Raw genomic sequence first — 22058 nt, forward strand, 5'->3', positions numbered from 1 at the left:
GCTTTTCAAAATAAATTTGTACAATGTAAACTACTAAAAGACTCACATTGATATAAGAAACATTCCATATCAAAGAATGTTCACATTACACTTGGACTTTAAACACAGTAGGCCACAACAAATTAAATATAAAAATAAATCTGAATATCTTCCAGTGAAAGGAAAAACTGATAGAAGTTGTATCTGGTTGGGGCTCGAGATGCAGTTCCTATGTCAGGCCCTGGGTTCAATCCCTAGCACCCCCCACCAAAAGGGGGTATAAAGAAATGCATCTGTTGAAAGGAAATTCATCCTCCAAACTAAGCAATTTCCAGGGCTGATAGGACCCGGGCGGGTGGCAAAACTTGTTTTCTTTGATTACCTTTCAACTAGCAGTTGAGAAATGGATGGAGAAATTTAATCTTCATAATAGTTCTTTTTCCTGAAACTTCATGCCTGGTAATTTGTGTACATTATCTCCAACACTGAATTTAATGCTTGGTAATTCTATTTTTAAATGAAATAAGCAATTAAAAATCATTAAGAATAAACTACACACCAGGGTGCGCAGTTTGAGAACAAAAATATCTACTGGGCACGGCGGTGCACACCCGTAGTCTCCCACTCTGGGAGGAGTACAAGTTCCAGTGCGTCTCGAGCAACTTAGCAATTTGGTGAGACCCTTGCTCAAAATAATTTTAAAACCAAAAGGTGGGGACGTAGCTCAGTGCAAAGGTCTTAGGTTCAATTCTCAGCACCACAAAAAGAAAAAACAATAAAACATATATTGATATGACTGTACCCACGGTATGCACCTCCTTTCTTCCCCAGGGACCGTGCCTATCCTGAATATACCTACCATTGTGATGCACATTTTTATGTTTTTATTACTATACATAAATGTTTCCTCTGTGTTTCTATATATAACTTGTATTTTCATAAAATTAATACCTCATGTGTTTTAATTTAAGGAGTATGATACTATACTCATCTTTCTTTCACTTGCTTTTTTATCTTATCAAGCTTTTTTTTGTTGCTTTGTTTGTTTTTTTTTTTGTTTTTTTTCCAGTACTGGGAATCAAACTCACGACCTTGCGCTTGCCAGGCAGGCGCTGTGCCGCTGAGCTAAATCCCAAGCCCCTCTTATCAGTTTTTAAATATATTCATATTGATGCATATTGATCTAGTTTATTCATTTAAATGTATCTTTGTTTATCTGTATTTCCCACCTTGTTTGAGAAAACTACATGAGTGGTCCACCATTGTACCTGAAGTTAATTAGAATTCTGACATCAGCTGTACAAAGGGAGTGTCATTATTGCAACTTTATGGATACAATGGTTCAAACAAGTTGTGAAAATAAAAATGATAGAGCTCTTTTTTTGAGACAGGGTCTCGCTATGTAGTTCAGGGTGGCCTTGAACTCACAATGTCCAGGCTGAGCTCAAACTTGCAGCGATCCTCCTGCTTCAGCCTCCTAAGAGCTGGGATTACAGGTGTGTGCCATCACACCTGATTTGTGAACTCAAGTTTTGTGGACCTAACGCCACAGAATTTCTTTTCTACTTCTACATCTGGTGAAAAGTTTTGGGGTATGACTATGTAGTTAATTTTTACCAAAAGTCCAAATCAAACCAAATAAAAAGCTATGCATTTGGCTAGGAAGATGCTAATATTTCATTTCCATTTCAGAAGATGTTCAGATTCTTTCTGCAACATCAGCAACACACACACACACGTGCACACGCACACACACATAAACACAATAAATAGTACAAAAAAGCTGCAGGGTTCTGTCTAGCAGGGGGTGCTGTTTCTCCAGCTTTGGATTCATATCATGAATACACCTTCTGCAAAATCTCCCAAACAGATTCCGGAAATGTTCAAATGGTTCAAAACAGAGTATAAAAAGATTGCTTTTATATTAGTACATATATATATTTGTGTGTATATAGTGTGTACAATTAATGTTTGACAGATTACTCCAATTGCCGGCCTCTTGGTAGTACTAGAATGTTTTTATTTTGGAAAATTGAAAAGATAATAAGACAATGACAACAGTCCTAATTTTGCACACGTCAGAACTGAGATCGAGGTATGCAAATGGTGTGTCCAAGGCCACATGGCTACTCAGAGGCTACACTGTGAGAATTAAACCATCTCAGGCCGAAGGCCTTAGTTCAGTATTTCTTCTGGTGTAACATGTCACCAAGTGAATAAACTAAGCTAAAGACTGAGTGAGGCATACACACATTTATATAGCTTGTTAGTGACGGAGCCAGTCCTAGAAACTATACATATATATATTAGTCTTTATGAGAAAAAGTCTGTTTGTAATTTTTCTCATTATATGTTTCATTAAATGTAACTATTGTATAATGAAATTTATTTGACTTGCAAGAGCAACTATTATTCATGATATGTTCACTAGTTTTGGAGACAAAGGTCTGATATGCTCCTCAAGAAAATCAGCTAAAGCTAAAATAAGCTATATTTTGACTTTTATTGACTTTTCTTAACTTTTATCTTGTAAACTTGTTTTCAAGGCAAAACACCATGGAAAGAAATTTCCTTTGCTGATTCTAATACCATTAAGTATGTTTGAAATGTACTAAAAGTGTTTTTTTTTTTTTTTTTTTGTCTTTTTTGAGACAGGGTCTTGCTATTTTTGAGACAAGGCCAGCACTTCAGGCTGGCCTTGAGCTCACGTTGTAGCCCAGGCTGGCCTTGAACTTGCAGTGATCCTGCTGCCTCAGCCTCCTGAGTGCTGGGATTACAGGTGTGCACCACCACACCTGGCTATTTTTATATGATCAATTTGGTTTAACCGATGACATCATGCCAAAATAAAATTTGAAGGCTTTCTAATTGCATTGCCTCACTGTTACTTGATAGTTTAGGAAGCTAGCAAGAAACATTTCCTGCATTCACATCTTACTTTTCTGTCTTGAGAACTGATCATTCTATCTCTACATTGTGGCTTTATAATAATTATTCGCTCATTAAAAAATATTTAATAAGCAATCACTACAATCTTGACTTGCCCTCAATTCTGGGAATTTAATAAACAAAACTCTCATTCTGGCCTCCGAGATGATAGTCAACAAATGATGTCAGGGCTGTGACGATGAAGAAATATTTATGTAAAATTGATCTTTAATTAAAATCCAACCTTAGGGGCTGGGGATTTAGCTCAGCAGCACAGTGCCTACCGGGCAAGTGCAAGGTCATGAGTTCGATTCCCGGTACCGGAAAAAACAAACAAACAAACAAAAAATAAAATAAAATAAAGTAAAATCCAACCTTAAAATAATAGGAAATGATTTTTCAACAAAAACTTTTTTCTGAAATAAAATGTATAGCATTTCCTTATTAGTCTTATTTGTTAACAATCACACAATGGAGAAATAACCAGCAGCTCTAATAACTACTAGTTAGACCTTTCTGACCTCTTGTGGAAGATCACATATATCTCTGTTAACAGCCAGTTCTAGCTTCTGCAAGCTGGCACAGTTACTTAGCTCCTTGGGGACAGTCTTGATTTTGTTGTAGCTAAGAATTAGTTCCTGAAGTCTAGTGAGCAGTCCTATGGAAAAAAAATAGCACACAAGGGAAAGCAGTTTCCGGTTATCAAGTCTTACAGCATTGATGATGGGTGTAGTGGCAAATTCGCAGTTCTTATACTCTTCCTTTCCCCAGTTTACTGTTTCTTCCTTGGACACAAGGCGGGCTTATCAGTGCCAGGGGAGACAGGGTAACCATGTTTAGTGCTAGCCGCACTACATACTGGGCCGGAAGAGCCGCTCAGTAGGAGAGCATTTCCTTAGCACTCAGAAAGCCCTGAGTTAAACATGCAGCACAACAATCAAAAAATACTCTACGATTTTCCATCAGGGACATTTTCCCCCTGTTCAATGAACCTTTCTATGTTTCTTTACTGTGTTCAACCTCTCTTAACCTAGTTAAGTGGAATAATTAAGCCAGCAGTACTGCTTTCAACATCTACAGAACAAGGTTTCCTATGCCAGTTTCCCCACGTTACAATCTCATCCTGAATTACTTAGGTAAATCTAGAAACTTGGATTCCCTGGAAGCTTCAATTTAGATTACATATGTAAATTTGTCTCAAGATTCAGGGATATAGAAAGATGAGATCTTTAATCCATGTACCAAAAAAAAAAAAATCAATAGACAGCCCCTCTGAGCCCGGCACGCTTGTCATCCCAGCTACTCGGGAGCCTGTTCTCCTCCCCCTCAAAAAGGGCATCTGAAGGTACATAAAACAGCACAGGAATAAAATCAATCTTTACCAATTCCTGGGGGTATCTCTGAGATAGTGTTTCGAGACAAATCTAACACAATGAGGTTCTGGAATCTTCCAATGAATTCAGGAATTTTCAGCAAACCAGTTCTGTGCAGTTGCCATTCCTGAAGCTGATTCAATTTCAGTAAAGACGAAGGGAGAATCTAAAAGGAACCACAGAGTCACCGCGTCACGTAAATAATCTTAGCGCCATCCACACCGAAGCGTGATGTTTGATTTGTAACAGCATTTTGGAATAGCTATTCCTTAATGGGTTCAATGTCCAACTACTTCATGTTACTTCTCAACTGTAAGACCTTCACTCTTTCTTTTTTTCTTTTCTGTTTTGTTTTGAGACAGAATCTTTTTTCCCCTTTTTTCTTTTTTCTTTTTTACTTTTCCCATCTTTCCTCTCCTCCTTCCCTTCCTCTTGTTCCCCTCCCCATTTGAACATTTTCTTCCCGTTTCACAATACCTATTCCACATTTTGGTCCTTGTTTACACTTTTGGCTTCTCACACCAGAGAAACAATGCAATATTTACACGTGTCCGATTTATTTCACTTAAGATTATGGTCTCGAGGTGCATCCATTTACCTAGAAGTATTGAGAGGGGATCTTGCAATGTATTTTAGGCTGGCCTTGAACTCACTTTGTAGCCCAGGTTGGCCTTGAACTCACAGCAATCCTTCTGCCTTGGCCTCACAAGTCCTGGGATTACAAACGTGTACCATCATGCCTGACTTGTTTTTTCTTTTTTAAACTTTAAATCCTAAATATGTAGCAGAAAATGCCCCCCACCCCAGCTAGTGTACTTCGGTTTCTTAGTTGCCCAGGTGATAGTTCCTGTTCCAGTTCCGGTTGCTCCTGTCTCTTAGAAATGTCCAGCCACTGTGATGCACAGCTGGTCACTATGATGTACCATATAAACCAGTTCCCAATTATAAACCAGTTCCCAATTGACAAGCCGTTCTGCCTCTGCACTTCCTGCTTGCTTACCCCATGTAAGCCCTAGGCCACCAGACATCAGGGCCTGATATTCTGGGAATGATCCTGATCAGTGCCTGTTGATAACAAATCTACCTCCAAATCCTGGGAACCGTTTTGGTGTCTCTGCTTGCTGATGCAATCAGAATAAACAAAAATACTACATTTTGGTTAATAATGCACACTCATAGATATCTGTCATAAAGATTCTATTCTGCTAGGCTTTCCTGGAGTATATATGCTATTGAAAACAAGAATATACAAAAAGTTATCTTAAGCAGTAATTGAAACCTTTCTTCTCTTAAAGGCAGCTAAGTTAGAAATAAATACCACAGTAGTCAAAGAGGGACTGGACTCTCAAGGAAGTTAGCAAAAGGAAAGAAAGAAAGAAAGAAAGAAAGAAAGAAAGAAAGAAAGAAAGAAAGAAAGAAAGAAAAGAAAGAAAGGAAAGAAAGAAGGAAGAAAGGAAGGAAGAAAAAGAAAGAAAGGAAGGAAGAAAAAGAAAGAAAGAGGAAAAGAAAGGAAGGAAGGAAGAAAGAAAAAGAAAGAAAGAAAAGAAAGAAAGAAAGAAAGAAAGAAAGAAAGAAAGAAAGAAAGAAAGAAAGAAAGAAAGAGAGGAAAGAAAAGAAGGACAGAGAAGGAAAGAAAGAAATACATCAGAATTGTGGCCGGAGAAGCATCTGAAGAAGGCCAGGCCCAAGATAAAGACACAACGGCCGACCTGAGCGCCTCCCCACGGGATAAACAGGAATTGGAATGATCTGTAATTAGCACCACCCGAACCATTAAGTCCAGATAGGCATCAGTCAAAGAAGTGAGTGACCAGAGCATCCGGACGCACCCTTCCCCCAAGCGCCTGTGTTCCTCCCACGCACCCTTGCTGCACGACCTGTTCCCCACCGGTTCCCCTGACTCTTCCGTCTTCCCCGGCGACGTTTTCTGTGAGCTAAGAGCACAGCATCCCTAATATTAGCTAAGTGGCTGTACTTGTAATCTCATGGGTTAATTGTGGTTTGACCCACCTTGTACCCACATTGCGACTTTGCTGTATAGATCACCCCATTCGGACCCCTCCTGGAAAGCCAGGGGCTGTTCTTATTTCCAGAAAGCTCTCCTAACTCTTCCTTGGGTTCTCACCTCCGTCCCTTCACACTGTGGGACCACGGATCAACACGGTTGACGCATAGCGAGTTGGGAGTTAGTGTTTTCCTATATCACTTCCACTCCTATTTTGAAGTTTTGGGGTTTTTTGTTTTGTTTTGTTTTGTTTTGTTTTGTTTTTTGTTTGTTTATTTTGTTTTCCGGTACCGGGAATCGAACTCATGACCTTGCACTTGCCAGGCAGGCGCTGTGCAGCTGAGCTAAATCCCCAGCCCTGATTTTGAAGTATTTTATAAGAGACTTTTTAAAGAAATTTTTTTTAAGTTAGGGATTTTAGGAGTTTCAACTGTTTTTAGCTCTACATCATTTCCCTTTCCGTGTAAAACAGAGAGGAGAAAAGAAATGAACTAAACACCTAGTTTAATATATCTATAGTATAAACTCTTTATAAAGGTTAGAGACCTTTACAAAAATTAAAGGATACCTAATGCAGTTGAGCAGCTGTGTGTGTGAGTGCATGTAAAGAGAGAAAATAAGCACGAAGAAGAAAGTACACCTAATTAAAAATATTTCCTGTTTATGAATTTGGGGGCGGGGAGGTACCGGGAATCGAACTCAGAGCCGCTCGCTTACCAGGCAGGTGCTATGCTGCTGAGCTACATCTCCGGCTTTTTATGAAATTTTAATCAAGCATTTCTTTGGAAACGCTGTAAGATTTTCAGAAGGCAGATGATCATTTGTTGTGGGAAGAGAAAATGCTGATTACGAGTATTAGGAAAGGAAATGACAGAAAGGACTTAGGCTGGGGTTGAAGCGAATTGAATTTCTACAGAAAGCCTGCGGGGTTGTATTTCTCTGCGGTTGTTATGCTGCCCGGGAGCGCCTGCGTTGTTAAAGTTAGAGTCCCCAGCTACCGCGGTCTGCGGGTCCCGCGGGCGTTCTGCGCGCCCTCCCCGCAGAGGACACAAGCAGGTGTTCTGGAGTTTACCTTCCACTCCTCCTTCTCTATCTTCAGAATGACTCGTCCGTCTTCCCTGGTGACTTTTTCTCTCAGCTTGGTCAGACTCACTCGTTCTTCCCAGATCCGCACCAGCCTAGGACGCCAGCAAATCACAGTAATTCGCAGAGAATGACGCGGGGAGCAGTCACGTTTTGTAAAAGAAAACTAAGCCATCAGAAGTAACCAGCGAGCCGGTGGCACCCGGAAATCAGTCAGACAGTGACGGCGGACGTGTTAGAGACCCGGGGCCCACCCTGCAGCTCAGCCCCACCGGTGCATCGCGGGGCCCACGCCGCCCGGTGGTCCCGGGGCGACGGGGGCCCCGGGGTGCAGTTTGCTTGGCGCTGGGGATTCATTCCAGAGCCTTAGACGCGCTCAGTACGTGCCCTTGGCCTGAGCCCGACCCACAGCTAGGTTTTGAGAAGTAGCTAGTTCTCCATAGCTTTTGTTTGGAATAGCATTGAGAGATAACGCACACGACACAGAACTCATCTCTTTAAAGTGTACAACTCAGTGGATGTTAGTATGTTCACGGCATTATGCAACCATCACCACTAGTTCCAAAATATTTTCTCATCAGAAGGAAAAGCCTCCAGTGCTTGCTCTGCAGCATATATGCTAGGGTCAGAGCATGCAGAGGAGGTTAGCACGGCACCCGTGCAAGGTTGACGTGCAAATTCGTGAAGCATCCCCGTGAGAAAAGACAGATCCCTGCACACCCACTAGCAGTCGCTTACCCGCCTTTCCCTACCCCTGGCAATCACTGAGCTACATTTTATGCCCATGAATTTGCCTGTCCTGCCCCATATAAATGGGATCACACAATAGGTGTTCCTTTGCGTCTGGCTTCTTTCCCTTAGAACGATTTTACTCAAAATTCCCCGTGGCACAGTGTGTATCAGTACTTAATTTCTTTTTGTGATAGAATGCTTCTCCTGCGTGGGTCTGCGCAAGTGTGCGTGTGCTCATTAGCTGATGAACATCTAGATAATTCTGCTTATCGGCTCTTATGAATAACGCAGCCGTGAACATTTGTGTACATGTTTTTGTGTTAACTGTTAAGCAAAAACTGTACATCATCGTTATGGACAAAGCTCCTACACGAAGCTCTGACAAAGCTGACTAAAAATCAGACTAAAGTCATCGCGCTAAGATTCCATTTCACCAAACAGAAACTAAATTGTTGTTAGTTCCCAAGAAACCAGGAGGGCGAGACTACCCTCAAGTTTCCTGTACACGGTGTTTCAATGCGCATGGTAATGAAATTCTGTCAGCCTCAGTCTTTATAGAAAAAGGAGGCAACTGGGGGCTGGGGATTTAGCTCAGCGGCAAAAGCGCCTGCCTGGCAAGCGCAAGGTCGTGAGTTCGGTTCCCGGTACTGAAAAAAAAACAAACAAAAAAAAAAAAAAAAAAAAGAAAGAAAAAGGAGGTAACTGGAAGTAACCTGAGGTTAACCAGTCGCTTATTTTGCTATTGTTCTTTCTCTCGGTCTGTGCCTGACAGGAAAAGTAACTTTGAAATGACCAGTCTGCCTTCTGTTCTTTGTTTCTGCCTTTTTCAGTAGCCTTTTCTGGTCAGATTATCCGTGCACGTGTTCTATTTTATGGAAAAAAGTGCTGCCCGATTCTAGAATCACAAGCAAAGCCAAGTAAGGCTTTTAAACTAAATTATTGTGATTTTGTCCTTTGACAGATTATGACTTCATTTTTTTTTGGTAAACTCTTTGGAGTAGAGTTCCTGGATCATATGATAATTTTATGTTTACCTTTTTCTACATAAATTGACATTCATTGTGGTTACTTTGGCAGTACAGATTAATAAATTGACATTTATGAGAAATGTAAGAAATATAATTACATTCCAGGGTATAAAGAGAGGTTTAAAAAATAAACTGAAATAAAAGGTAATGTACAAGACTCTCTAAAATATCTTAAAATTTATATATATCATTCAGATTTCATGTAAACACGTATGTTTATTTCTACATCTCCTCATTTTGCAAACAGTATAGGTATAGGGTAGTTTGTTTTCTAAAATTTTTAAAAGTTGTACTGAATTTAATTTTTTTAATTTTAAAGAGAAAAAAGCAACAACTAACAACAACAAAGACAAAAACAATAAAAATGATACAGGATTTCAAAACAAGATGAAAGGAATTAACAATGGCTGTTATATTACATATTGTTATCATCAGTGAAGTAAAGTTTTTATTAGTATATGTTCCCAGCGCATAGTGATTACATTATGGGGAGTGGTATGCGTACATAATGCATCTTAAGAGTATGTTTACTTTTTTAGGAACTAAACTCTTCCCAAATTGGCTACGCCCTGTAACATCCCCAGGAGCAGTGTGTTAGACTTTTCCTTTCTGCCATCCTTACTATTGTCTGTCTTTCTGATCGCCATCTAATGGTTGTGAAGAGTATCAGATTGTACATTTGATTACATTTTCCTGCTGACTAATCCATAGCTATTTAATGAAATAAAATTAACTACATAATAGCTGTACAGTTTAACTTCAGAATTCAACTGTGTACACTACATGCCAATTTTCTTGAGACTTCACTTTTCAGATATAAAAGTGTATAAGATATGTATAACATACAACATCCCTATTAATTTGTTTTTCTCTTAAGACTGGGTTTTGCTACGTAATTCAGGCTGACCTTGAACTCACTGTGTAGCCCAGGCTGGCCTCAAACTCGCAAGTGCTGGGATTACAGGCATGCACCAATGTGACCAGCCCCTATTGATTTTTGACCCATGCACATATGTATAAGAATGTCAAATGATAAAAATATCTATCACAATTTTTCAGTTTCTGCCCTAAAAATGTTCTCACACATGAAAAAAATAAGTTTAGATTTGTACATAACTACAGAGTAAGAGGTCAAATGATTGATTCTGTTAGTTCTGAGCCACTTGGAATTTATAATTCTGAATTTCTGAACACACAGTATTTGGCCATCCCCATTCTGAGCACCAAATAGTTAAACTTGAATGCCAAGTAAAACTGTGTTTTGTTACCCTGAAGCTGGCCTCATGCTTCTTGACAAGAGCAGGTGAGTTTAAGTCATTAGATCTATAGTGGACACTAATTAATCCCTCTCAAGTTATAATTTTAATTAATTTAAATAGAGTTTTAAATAAAGTTAAGTAAGTTCAAAGAGTTCTGTGTCAAAATTCTTCATTTGTACCCTGTACTTAAATGGTTTTTATGATTATCCCTTACTTCCTTTCTTGAAATAAATTGTTATAAAAATTTTTATAATGAAATTCATCTGGGATAATTAGAAAGAACAAAATAGCAAGGTATTTGTTGTTCTGTTTACCATAATTTAGAACTCACATTTAAACTGTATTTTGTGGTTTTACAATCCTTTTTAACCCATTCAGTGGAGAATGTTAAATCTTCTCCCAAGCTATATGTTAAAGCAATCCTAATATGTACTCAACATCAAAGTCAAACACATAATAAACATGGAAATAAAGTTTAGCTCTATTAAAAAAAAATAGTAAGTTTAGAAACAAAAATTTTTTGCAATTTTAGTTTTTTGGAATGATTCATTATTTAGAAAATAAGAAATAATCAAAAATGTATTTTACAGTGTACTTTTTTTTCTTTAATTGCTGGCTCTGGGCATCAAAGCCAGGGCCTCCTGCATGCTAGGCAAGCACACCACCACTGACTTACATCTCCTGCCCTACCTACTATATTATGCTGAGTAGGGAAGAACTGAAAGTATTTTCTCTGAAATCAGAAAGAAAACAGGACCCCCACTTTTACCACTATTATTCAAGATAGTACTTGAAATTTTAGCCAAAGCAATTAGACAAGAGAAAATAAATAAATAAAAGGCTACAAATAAGAAAGGAGGAAGTCAAATTATCCCTTTGCAGGAGACATGTTCTAATATTCAGAAGACCCCAAAGAGTCTATCAACAGACTTTTAGACCTGATAAACAAATTCAGCAACATCATAGGATACAAAGTCAACATTAACAACCAGATTTGGTGCACAGGCTCGTTACCCCAGCAGTCTGGGAGGCTGAGGCAGGAGGATCATAAGTTTGAGCCTAGATTGAGCAATTTAGTAAGACCTGAGACCATGCCTCAAAATTTTTAAAAAAATAGAAAAAGAAAAAGAAACAGTCGACATTTAAAAAGTCAATAATTCCAGCAGTTGGGGGACTGGGGTAGGAGGATCAAAAATGAGTTCAAGGCCAACTGGGGCTACACAGTTCAAGGTTGGCCTGGATGACACAGGCACCATGCCCTGGCCCAAATCAACTGCTTTTCTATGTACCAATAACGAACTATCTGGGAAAGAAAAAGAAGTCAGGAAAACAATTCCATTCACAATAGTTTTCTTTTTTTAACTAACGAACTAATGAACTAACAAACTAACTAACTAAATAAATAAATAAACAAAATCCTAGGGCTGAATTTAACCAAGAAAGAAATTGGAGACTACACCAGAAGCTGGAAAGACGGCTTGCGCTCGTGGATCCACAGAATTAATACTGTCAGAATGGCCACACCTGTGTCACCATGTGTGGTCTACAGGTTTAGTTCAATCCCCATCAAAATGCCAGTAGCACTGTAGGGGACAATGACTCTTAGCATATCATTCTAAGATAGAATAGTTCTAGTCTTAATGCAAACCTCAAAATGTGTCTTGAGAAACATCCCGAAGGGTTGTAAAGAGTTAACTTTGTAGTCCTGACTTAGTCCTGGAATGCATCTCCAAAGAAAAAGAACACGAGGGCCCAGATAACCACCTATGACCCTGCCTGGGTTGTTTCATCCCTTCCCTGGCCCTACATAAACGTTGTAACCATAAAGGAAATATATGGTTATCTAAAGGGGGACATATAGGACAGAGTACAGAAAGTATATATCATTGTGGTTGGGCTCATGACCGGAGCCTGACCCGGTTACATGGAACAAGGAAAACAACATGTGGCCAGGGCTACAATATTCCTTTCTGCTACCATGGAAACCAAACATGTATATAACCTGGGAACAAAGACAGGTCCACGCCCACTTCCCTGACTTGCAAGTCTGCATGAGAGGTGACCCGTCTAAATTAAAACTTTGTCTGTTCTCTTTGGTCTCTTGTGGAATACAGCCCGAATTTTTGCCGTAACAGCACTCTTCCCAGAAAAACAATCCTAAGGCTCGCAGAGAAACACAAAAGACCCAAATCGGGGGAGCGCGGAGCAAGACTGGGGGCATCAAGATACTCAATTTCAAATTATATTACCAGCCACAGTTACAAAACAGCCCGGTGTGGTAGCACACGCCTGCAATCCCGACGCTTGGAAGCCTGAGTTAGGAGGATAGCCACAAATTCCAGGCCAGCCTGGGCTACACGGTGAGTTCAAGGCCTGCCTGAACAACAAAGCGAGAACCTGTCTCAAAAAACAAAACAAAGCTATTGTAACAAAACAGCGTCATACTGGCACAAAATAGACACACAGACCAAGGGAACAGAGGACACAGAAAAAAACCACAGCTATCTGATTCTGACAAAGGGGCCAAAACACACACAGTTGAGAAAAGCCAGTGTATTTAACAAGTGCTGCTGGAAAAACCGGATCTCCATGTAAGGAAGACTGAAACTAGATCCCTACCTGCCAACCTGGATAATCATGAATTCAAAATGGGTCAAAGACCAGGGTACAGACTACAAACTTTGAAAATGCCTGAAGAAAACACAGGGAAACACTTCAAGTCATAGGCAGGGGCAAAGACTTCCTGCATAGGACTCTAATTGCACAGGAAATAGGAAAAATCAACAAACAGGACTTTATCAAATTAAAAAGCTTCTTCACAGCAGAGAAAACAATCAGTGATGAAGAGACAGCCTCTAAAATGGGGAACATCTTTGCCAGCTACTTTTCCAACAGAGGATTAATAGCTAGAATATATAAAGAACTCAGCTGGGCATGGTGGTGCATGCCTGTAATCCCAGCACTCTGGGAGGCTGAGGCAAGAGGATCTCAAGTTTGAGCCCAGCCTGAGCAATTTAGCAATACCTTGTTTCAAAAACAAAAAAAGAAGTGGGAGTAGGATGGGGATGTAGCTCAGTGTAAGGACTTCAGATTCAATTTCTACTATCACAATAAATAAAATAAAAACAATATATAAGTAAAAAATCCTTTTGTTAACCATACCCAGCTAAGAACTTGAAAAAAGTTAATGCCAAAAAAAAAAAAAAGAAAGAGGAGCTAGGGATTTAGCTCAGCAGCACAGTGCCTGCCTGGCAAGCACAAGGTCGTGAGTTTGATTCCCGTACCGGAAAAAAAACAAAACCAAAAAAAAAAAAAAGAAAGAAAACCAGCAAAGAACCCCATCAACAAATGAACAAATGTATTTTTTCTCAAGAGGTAAAATTCCCAGTACATACATGAGAAAAAGTGCAGCACCTTTATCATTAGGGAAATGCAGAGCGAAACTACACGGAAAGTCAGTCTCACCTGCCCAGAATGGCTACCATCAAGAACACAAATGCCGGACGTGGTAGCACATGCCTGTAATCCCGGCACTCAGGCGGTTGAGGCAGGAGAATCGTTGTGAGTTCAAGACCAGCCTCGGCTACAAAGTGAGCTCAAGACCAACCTGAACTGCATAGTGAGACCCTGTCTCAAAAAGACAAAAAAAAAAAAAAAAAAAAAAGCATCAAGAACACAAAAACAATAAACACTGGCGAGATGCACAGAGAAAAGAACCCTGTCCTGTTGGTGCAGATGTAAGTTAGCACAGCCCCTATAGAAATCAGTACGGCGATTCCTCAGAAAAACTAACTATGGATCTCCCATTTGTCCAACCATGCCAGTCCTGGGAATTACCCCAAGGAATTAAGGACAGCATGTTATGGGGATCCCTGCACACCTACTGCCACACAATTCAACACGTTCCAGATACGAAACCAACCCAGGTGCCCATCAGCAGATCAGTAGATAAAGATATTGGGGTGTTTACACACAGCGGAGTATTCCTCAGCTGCAAAGAAGAAAGAAATTATGCCACTTGCAGGACAATGGATGGAACTGGGTGTCGTCATGTTAAGAAAACTAAGCTGGACTCAGAATGACAAGTATTGCTTGTTTTATCTATTATGTGGAATAAATAAACACACGGCATAAAAAGGGAGGCTAAGGGGCTGGGGATTTAGCTCAGCGGCACAGTGCCTGCCTGGCAAGCGCAAGTCGTGAGTTCGGTTCCCAGTACCGGAAAAAAAAAAAAAAAAGAAAGAAAGAAAAGGGAGGCTAGTATTAAACAAGAGCAGGGAAGTAAGCGGGAAGTCAGCAGAGGACATAGTGGAAAATAATGGGAAAGGTGGGTGTCGTCAAATGTTATGTGCAAATAGGAAAACACCACATTGAAACTCAATATTTTATAAAATTCATATGCACTCATAAAATATATACCTTAAATGCAGCTTAATTAATTTGAACATTTACTTGCCAAAAATCTCTTGACATCTGAGAATTAATTTTTAACAGCTCTGCATATTAGCTGAGCTTCAGTGACGATTTTACTCTAATGAACAGAAAGAGAGAAGCAAAACAAAAACTCCCTTAAAAGTCTCAAAATAAAACAGCTAGTATTTACTGTCTTCATGTGTCTGGGTTTGCAAAATCCTTCTATTAAGAACTCATTTATTTTAATCTGTCGCCTGCCTGAAATTTAATCTGCTAGCAAGTGCCCTGCGTCAGCAGGCTGAGCTTCCCACAAGTTTTATAAGTTGAGGCAAGATTTATGACGCCAGCTATTCCATGACATCATTTGATAAGAATAGAACTATCTGAATACCACAATCGTTATGCATTAGTTCTTACTCACTGAGAGAAAAATGACATTCAGGGCAGGACTTGACGTCAAGCTCAATGAGCAATCTTACTCCCAGCCTTTAACTTCAGTTAGAGAATTCATCACCCATTGTATTCCAAATGCTGGACACCGGGAGTACAGCACTGTGTCCTTAATGACTTTACAGACAGACTCTTAATGGACAAGTCTATTTCTGTCACTATAAAGATTTCTAAATTCTTTCTGGTTCTATAATTCTATGAACCAAGTCCAGAATATACTATTTATTAATTTGGTGGCCTTGTGCAAGACACGGCACCTCTGTGGGCCTTGCTGTGAGATCCAGGCTTTGAATGAAATGACCTCTAGGTGATCTGCAGTTCTCATATATTATAATTTCTGCACTGTTTAAGTTTCAAGTTCTTTCCTCACATCTTGGTTAGAAAATTTTAAACTCATTAGAAACTCTTTTATTGTAAAATAAAGCCTTTCTCAGATACTGTCGCACCAACTCTTGCCTAAATGCTTGTTTCAAGACAGATTGTCATCAAAAGGCAAACAGGCTGGGGCTGTAATCCCAGCCAGCCCTGGGAGGCTGAGGCAGGAGGATCACCCAGTCTGAGGCCATCCTGGGTTACAAAGTTAGCTCAAGGCCAGCCTGCACCACAGAGTGAGACCTTGTCTCAAAAAAAAGAAAGTACAATTCCATTTTAATCTTTAGGCTTTTTTAGTGGCACATTTAGTGGAATGTCTCTCGGGCCCTCATTCCTAAAGGCACCACTGGTGGGAGGCGACCTAATCGTTAGGGGTGCCTAGTCCTCGAGGGTGTCCTCCAGGCACTCAGTTCCCGCAGGAGTCCTTGGGTCCCTCTGCTGTAAAATCCTGAGCCCTGCTGCGCCGCCCCTCGCTGCCCGAGCGCGAGTCAGACCCTGCGCACCTGCGCCTCTGCGGTGCTGCGCTGCCTCCCGCCACCTGCCTGGAGCTACAACCTGTGCGGCCGCTGATCTGGGATTCGAACGTCCAAGACCGCGCTACATAAACCTTTCTCTTTATAAGCTGGCTGCCTCGGTGTGTCACTGGGTTGGTGCAAAGCGGCAGCCACTGTTAGCCGAGAGCGGAGACGCCGCGGTCCGCTCTTGCCCTGCTCACCCCTGGCGGGTCTGCAGACGCGTTCAGATGCACCGCTCCTTCTGTCCCATCCCTGTGCCTCCGTGCCGTGCCGTTTGCAGACTAGCAAACTTCACCACATCCTTGGAGCTGTTAGGAGCCCAGGCTGGGTGCTACAGCGGATTCGTGTTTGCACAAGGTCCCGAGTGACTCCCGCACCAGCGAGTTCGAGAGGCGCTTCTTCACTCAGAGCACAGCCAAGGGACATTTCCTTCTCTGCTTGCTTTTGGACAGTTTAAACATGGGATCCCGCTCTCCCCTGTAGCCTTTTTTCCCTGCAAACAGCTTCTCCGCGTCACTCTAGAAGGTCTCTCAGATTCTGCTAAGAAAAAAAAACCTGAGCTGTCCTAAACTTAATGAGAAAACCAGAGGGCGAAGGGTCAGGGGCGTTAATCCCCGAGGGGCTGGGGCAAACCCACGAGCCTCTCCCATCTGTGAATATATGTTGAAACCTTGACTTTGCCCCCACCATGGTGGACTACCAGGCTCCAAGGCCCTCTGTTTACAAATAAAGTTTCCTCACTGTCAACACCGACCAACCCAGAAGCAACAGGTCCTTCACTCTGGGACTGTCCTCCCTCCCCGGGCTTGCCCTGCTTTGCCTTATCCTGCCTCTCTCGGCAACCTCCATGCAAAGGTAGGTGCACTGCAAGCATTTATGCTCTCCATTATAAAAACACTCGGCTCTGAGGCCCAGCAGGCATATTTTTAACTGTTACCTGTCTTTGCTGCTAGTAGCTGTGGGAACTTGCCCCGAGTCCTGGTCCTTTCTCTATAATGGTTTAGTAAACTGTTTCATTTCAGAGATCCATGTCACCAAATGGAAACGGGGCTGTTATCCGGCCTTCTGAGAAATCAGGACAGGTGAGAGCCAAATTCCCCAAGCCAGGGGGTTCTAGCCAATATGATAATAAAGTTCTTTCTTCTTTAATCCTTACCCATGCAAAAGCAGCCTAATGTTAACCAGTTGTTTTTTTTTTTAATTGTCCTGTCCCCGCTACTCAAGAAAAGTACCTTTGAAATGGCTGATTTGCTTTTTGTTCTTTGCTTCTGCTTTTTTTTTTTTCCCAGCCCTTTTCTGTCTCTAAAATCAACTTCTATTCAACTTATGAGAACGCGGACTCTATTATATGGAATGAAATAATGCTTCGTTCTAGAACAGCAAATAAAACCAACTAAGATCTTTAAGCTGTTATAATTTTGTCCTTGTAGCATGTCAGTCATGACTATTTACTAAACTGCTTATTTGATAATACTACAAGTTTCAAGTCTAACCTAGTTTACTTTTTTGAAATGTCTTGGAGTTAATTTAACCATAAAGCAATTTTTAAAATGCCACATTTACTTTACAATTAAACTGTTTTAGGATTAAAAGAGTTTTGAAAAACTGTATTTTACAAGCCCCGCCTAAATTTTCTTTCTTTTTCTTTTTTTTTTTTTTAATTTGTGGAGCTGGGGGTTGAAGCAGGGCTCCCTGTACGCTAAGCAAGTGGTCTATCGCTGAGCCTCTTCCTCGGCCCCATGTAGTTTCCAAAACCAGAAACCAATTTTGGCAAAAGAGTAATTTTCCTCCCTAAATTTTTTTTTGTTTGTTTGTTTTTGTTTTTTCCGGTACCAGGAATCGAACTCATGACCTTGCGCTTGCCAGGCAGGCTCTGTGCTAAATCCCCAGCCCTCTCCCTAAATTTTTTGATCTTGATAGACAGTGGGAAGTAGGAAGAAAATGTTCAAATGGGAAGGGGAACAAGGCAAGGGGAGGGGAAGGGAAAAGGAAAAAAAAAAATAGAAGAGAGAAAATGGAAAAAAAGCCTTTGTAAAAAGGGAAGAAAAGAAGGGTTGAAGGAAGGGGGATGGGCATAAAAGAATCCAGATATATCATGTACAGGTGCAAACTCCCTGTGATGAATGTGCTCACTATGTGTATCACACGTATATCAATAAAATTAATTTTAAAAATAAATTTCTTGGTCTCTGATTTTTTTCCTCAAAGGTTGCCAGAAAAACTGCACAGTTCTAGCCCTAATCTTAATGATTATACGGTAGCTGCTTTTGGAAGTTGACTTTTGGAGGGTACGTTTGTTAGCAGCCGGTCTCCTTTCTCGATCGTAAGTCTCGAAGCCAAAAGTCGAGAGATGACAGAAAACAGTGACGAACAATCGTGATTCTTACACTGAGAGAAATCAAAGCTGCTGAAACTGAATGGCCCTTAGGTGGTGACAAAGAATGTCTCTTTTAGCTAAAACTCTGATCACTCTGAGCCTCTGCTTGACGAGGCCTGACCCTGGGCTTCTCTTTCTGTCTTTGAAGAATATAGTTGAACAAGAACACCACTTATTTTAGTGAAAATCTCCTTCCTTTGATATCTGAACATCCTTCTTCAGCAATAATCCTATCAAATCCTTTTAGCCAGAAACCCTTCTACCATCTTTAGCAAGTGTTTGGGTAATTTTTTTCTTTAACATTAGATACATTTAAAAGGTGCAATTCAGGTGTTTAGAACCCAGCTGTGATTCCTGGCCACTGTTTAAAAATGAAAAAGTATTTTTAAGCGTCAAAGCTGTCATAACTGCAATGAGCTTAATACATTTCCCAAGAGTAGCTTTATAAACATAAAGAAAGAAGAAAGTAAAAGGACCAACCTAGAGCAGTGTAAGACACAAAGTGAATCTAATGCTTACTGAATCATTCAAGGTGTAAATACCAGCTCAACCTTTACTAGCAACATGATCTTTGACAAGCTACTTAGGCCAGTCCCTCAGGTTTTCCGCTTTAAAACGGAGAATTAACAGCACCTACGTGTCACAGAAACTACTCTTCACCCCCTGGTATTTGTTACTCCTCTTTTACCTCAGTAACAGACCATCTAACTAACTAGGCCCAAGCCTTCGCTATTCTCTCCCAGCCAGGTGTGGGCTGCGTGAAGTTTTGGCCCCTGCCGTGCTAGCCAAGGTAGGATGTGCAGCTGCCCGGAAGTGCAGCTTTCTGAGAGCAGGAAACAAATCTGACGGCTACAGTCTGTCTATTTGTTTAGGGCCTCAAGGGAACTTTAGGAATGGAAGCCATGTGCAGGTGTACAACCAAGCATCACGACAACAGCCTGAGTCAAGGGTCTGGCTCAGCGGTTGATCCTGTGGACTCATACCACTACCAGAAAAGGGAACCTGTAGCCACTGTCTTGATCTCCTTCTCCCACAGTGCAATCTAATCCTCCGCATGGCCCTGTTGCGGCAGGCGGAGAGGAGTAAATGAGGCAGTGCTCATAGGCCGGCGAGGAGAGTGCCGAGCACGCAGGAAGTGACTGTCACCCTTACCAGTCGCCTTAGCATTATTAATCTTCATTGGCTTTGCATGGGGAGAATGGTTTCTCCCACTCAGCTCTTCTGTTTGTATCAGCTCTTAGCAAATCCAAATCCTTGCTTACCAATAGCCTCTCCCACTTACTACTTACTGGAAGAACGCCAGTGGCTTTTCAAGTGTTTACCCTGCTCCCAGGTGATGCAGGGATAAATCCCGAGTGCTTCAACCAATGAATGATACAATCCTACTCCTCTACGAGCTAATCGGATTAGCTGTGTAAGATTATCCAGTTCTGGCCAATGAGGGATGAGGTAGAGGTTCGCTGGGGGACTTTGAGAAACTTGTCCTCACTCTCAAAGAAGACATAGAAACAATAATTTTCATTCTTCGGGAAACATGATGACGCTTGGCAGTGATTTCGGCTGTGATGCTTGGATGTGGGTCAGTTACCGAGAGACACTGAGGGGCGCCTACCCGCGGACCCAGCTGACAGGCTGAGATTGGCCGTAGAAGGTGAAAAAGAAGTGGTGTCTTTAAAGACTCCAGGACTTTGCATTGATCTCGGTCCCTGCCTTACTTCCCTGTTGCTTAAGCCATTTATACTTGAATTTTCTGTTATTTGCTAACGGACGTCAGCAAAGAACTACTGCTAATTTACAGTGTAAATGGGAGCTGTGGGAAACCACGTGGGATCTGCGGAGAAAGACCTGTTCTTACGAGACTAGGAGAATTCATTGCAGACAAGCAATCAGGAAATGGTACTGTTTGAAGGAGGCAAACAGCTGGGCATGGCAGTGCTCCCTGCACTCTGGGAAGATCACAAGCGTAGTGCGTACCCCTCTCAAAATAAAAAATAAATAATGGGCTGAGGATGTAGCTCAGCTCAACAGCTTTGGATTCAAGCATCAGGGAAAACTGGGGGAAAACATCAAGAAGGCAGAGGAAATAAGAGACATACTACTTACATATAGCCCCAGTCAAGGACTCAGGTGGCCCACAGAGGTCCTCCCAGAGCTCAGAGTTACTTAGTTACTCAGATAAATGGGAATCTACAAAGCTTCTACTGTTTTAGGTCTTAGAAGCTAAGATGCTGAAGACACAAGCCTGGAAACTAGACTAAGTGACAGTAACTTAATGAGCGCTGACCAGGGCTCTGAGGGCGTGAGGTGACTGCTGTCCTCACACGCAGACATTTGCGTGATTTTTTGCGACTCTTCAGCTCACCACGTTCAACTGAGTTGGGCATTTTTAGTTTTGTTTTTGTTTGTGTTTGTTTTGGTTTTTTTCCGGTACCGGGAATTGAACTCAGGACCTCGAGCTTGCCAGGCAGGTGCTGTGCCGCTGAGCTAAATCCCCAGTCCCGAGTTGGGCATTTTTAGTTTTGAGTTTTAATAAATAAAAATATGTCAGATTCAATCATGAGGCCCTTTCTTATGATGGCCAGGCTATGAATTCTCACTGATTTGAAACAACATACGCGCCGCGGCATACTTCTGCTGGAATTGCTTCTCTCGCTTCAGGTCATCGTTGATTTTCTTTATTCTTTTTTCCCAGACGTCTTTCACCGCATTGACAGCCCCGGCGCAAACCACATTTTCTGTCATGGTTTCTCCACATTATCATCGCAGCACCGCCTCCGCTAGGTTCTAAACAGCCCAGTCACAGGCACCGTGCCAGAGGGGACCTAATTGCGCCAGAGGAAAAGATCACTGTGTTTCACGAAGTCACTGAGTGTCATAAGAACCGTAATAGCTGATGTTTACTGAGCACTTTCTATGTCCCCAAAACTACTTATAATACCTTTTTCTTTGAGAGGGGTTCTTACTGTGTTATCCAGGCTGGTCTTGAACTCCTAATTTCAAGTGGTCTTCCCCTCTGTGCCTCCCCAGTGCTGGGACTACCGGAGCAGGCCACCATGTCCAGATGATAACTTCTTTAAAAGATACCATTTTTAGCAGAGTGTAGTGGGATGTGCCTATAGTCCCAGAACTCTGGGAGGCTGAGGCAGGAGGATCACAAATTTGAGCCCAGCTTGGGCCACTTAGCAAGGTCCTCTCTCAAAATTTTAAGATATAAAAATTAAAAAGTGTTGGGAACTGGGAATGTAGCTCAGTGTGAAACTCTGGGTTCAATTTACAGTACTCCTCCCCCACAAAAAATACCATTTTCTTTTCTTTTTTTTCTCAGTACCAGGAATCGAACTCAGGACCTTGCAGGGATGCAGTGCAGAGCAAAGGCCCTCCGTTCAATCCCCTGTAGCACAGTCAATCAACCAATCAGGAAAATACAGCATCCCTTGTAGCCTGAAGTTCGTCAGTTCTGAAAGTATTCAGGACATAGTCCATTGTTTCTTTTTTTTTTTTTTTTTGGCTTTTCTCTGGTACCAGGAACCGAACTCACGACCTT

General features: G+C 41.4%; 1 protein-coding gene across 2 annotated transcripts in view; it reads right to left on the minus strand.

Moving 5' to 3' along the window:
* Positions 1-22058, minus strand: part of Lrrc39 (leucine rich repeat containing 39) — a 60335-nt gene that overhangs the window by 7111 nt on the left and 31166 nt on the right. The window contains exons 2-5 of one of the 2 annotated variants that reach the window (XM_005388794.2): positions 21144-21336; positions 7358-7463; positions 4290-4446; positions 3429-3565 (exon numbers count right to left, since the gene is read on the minus strand). In XM_005388794.2, coding sequence (XP_005388851.1) covers positions 3429-3565; positions 4290-4446; positions 7358-7463; positions 21144-21256 — 513 coding nt within the window. In that variant the 5' untranslated portion in view covers positions 21257-21336. The remainder of the gene's footprint in view (positions 1-3428; positions 3566-4289; positions 4447-7357; positions 7464-21143; positions 21337-22058) is intronic. The other variant, XM_013516440.1, reaches the window with a different exon arrangement.

The sequence above is a fragment of the Chinchilla lanigera genome, unplaced genomic scaffold (genome assembly GCF_000276665.1).
Source record: "Chinchilla lanigera isolate Chin_1 unplaced genomic scaffold, ChiLan1.0 scaffold00034, whole genome shotgun sequence".
NCBI classification, from domain to species: Eukaryota; Metazoa; Chordata; class Mammalia; order Rodentia; family Chinchillidae; genus Chinchilla; species Chinchilla lanigera.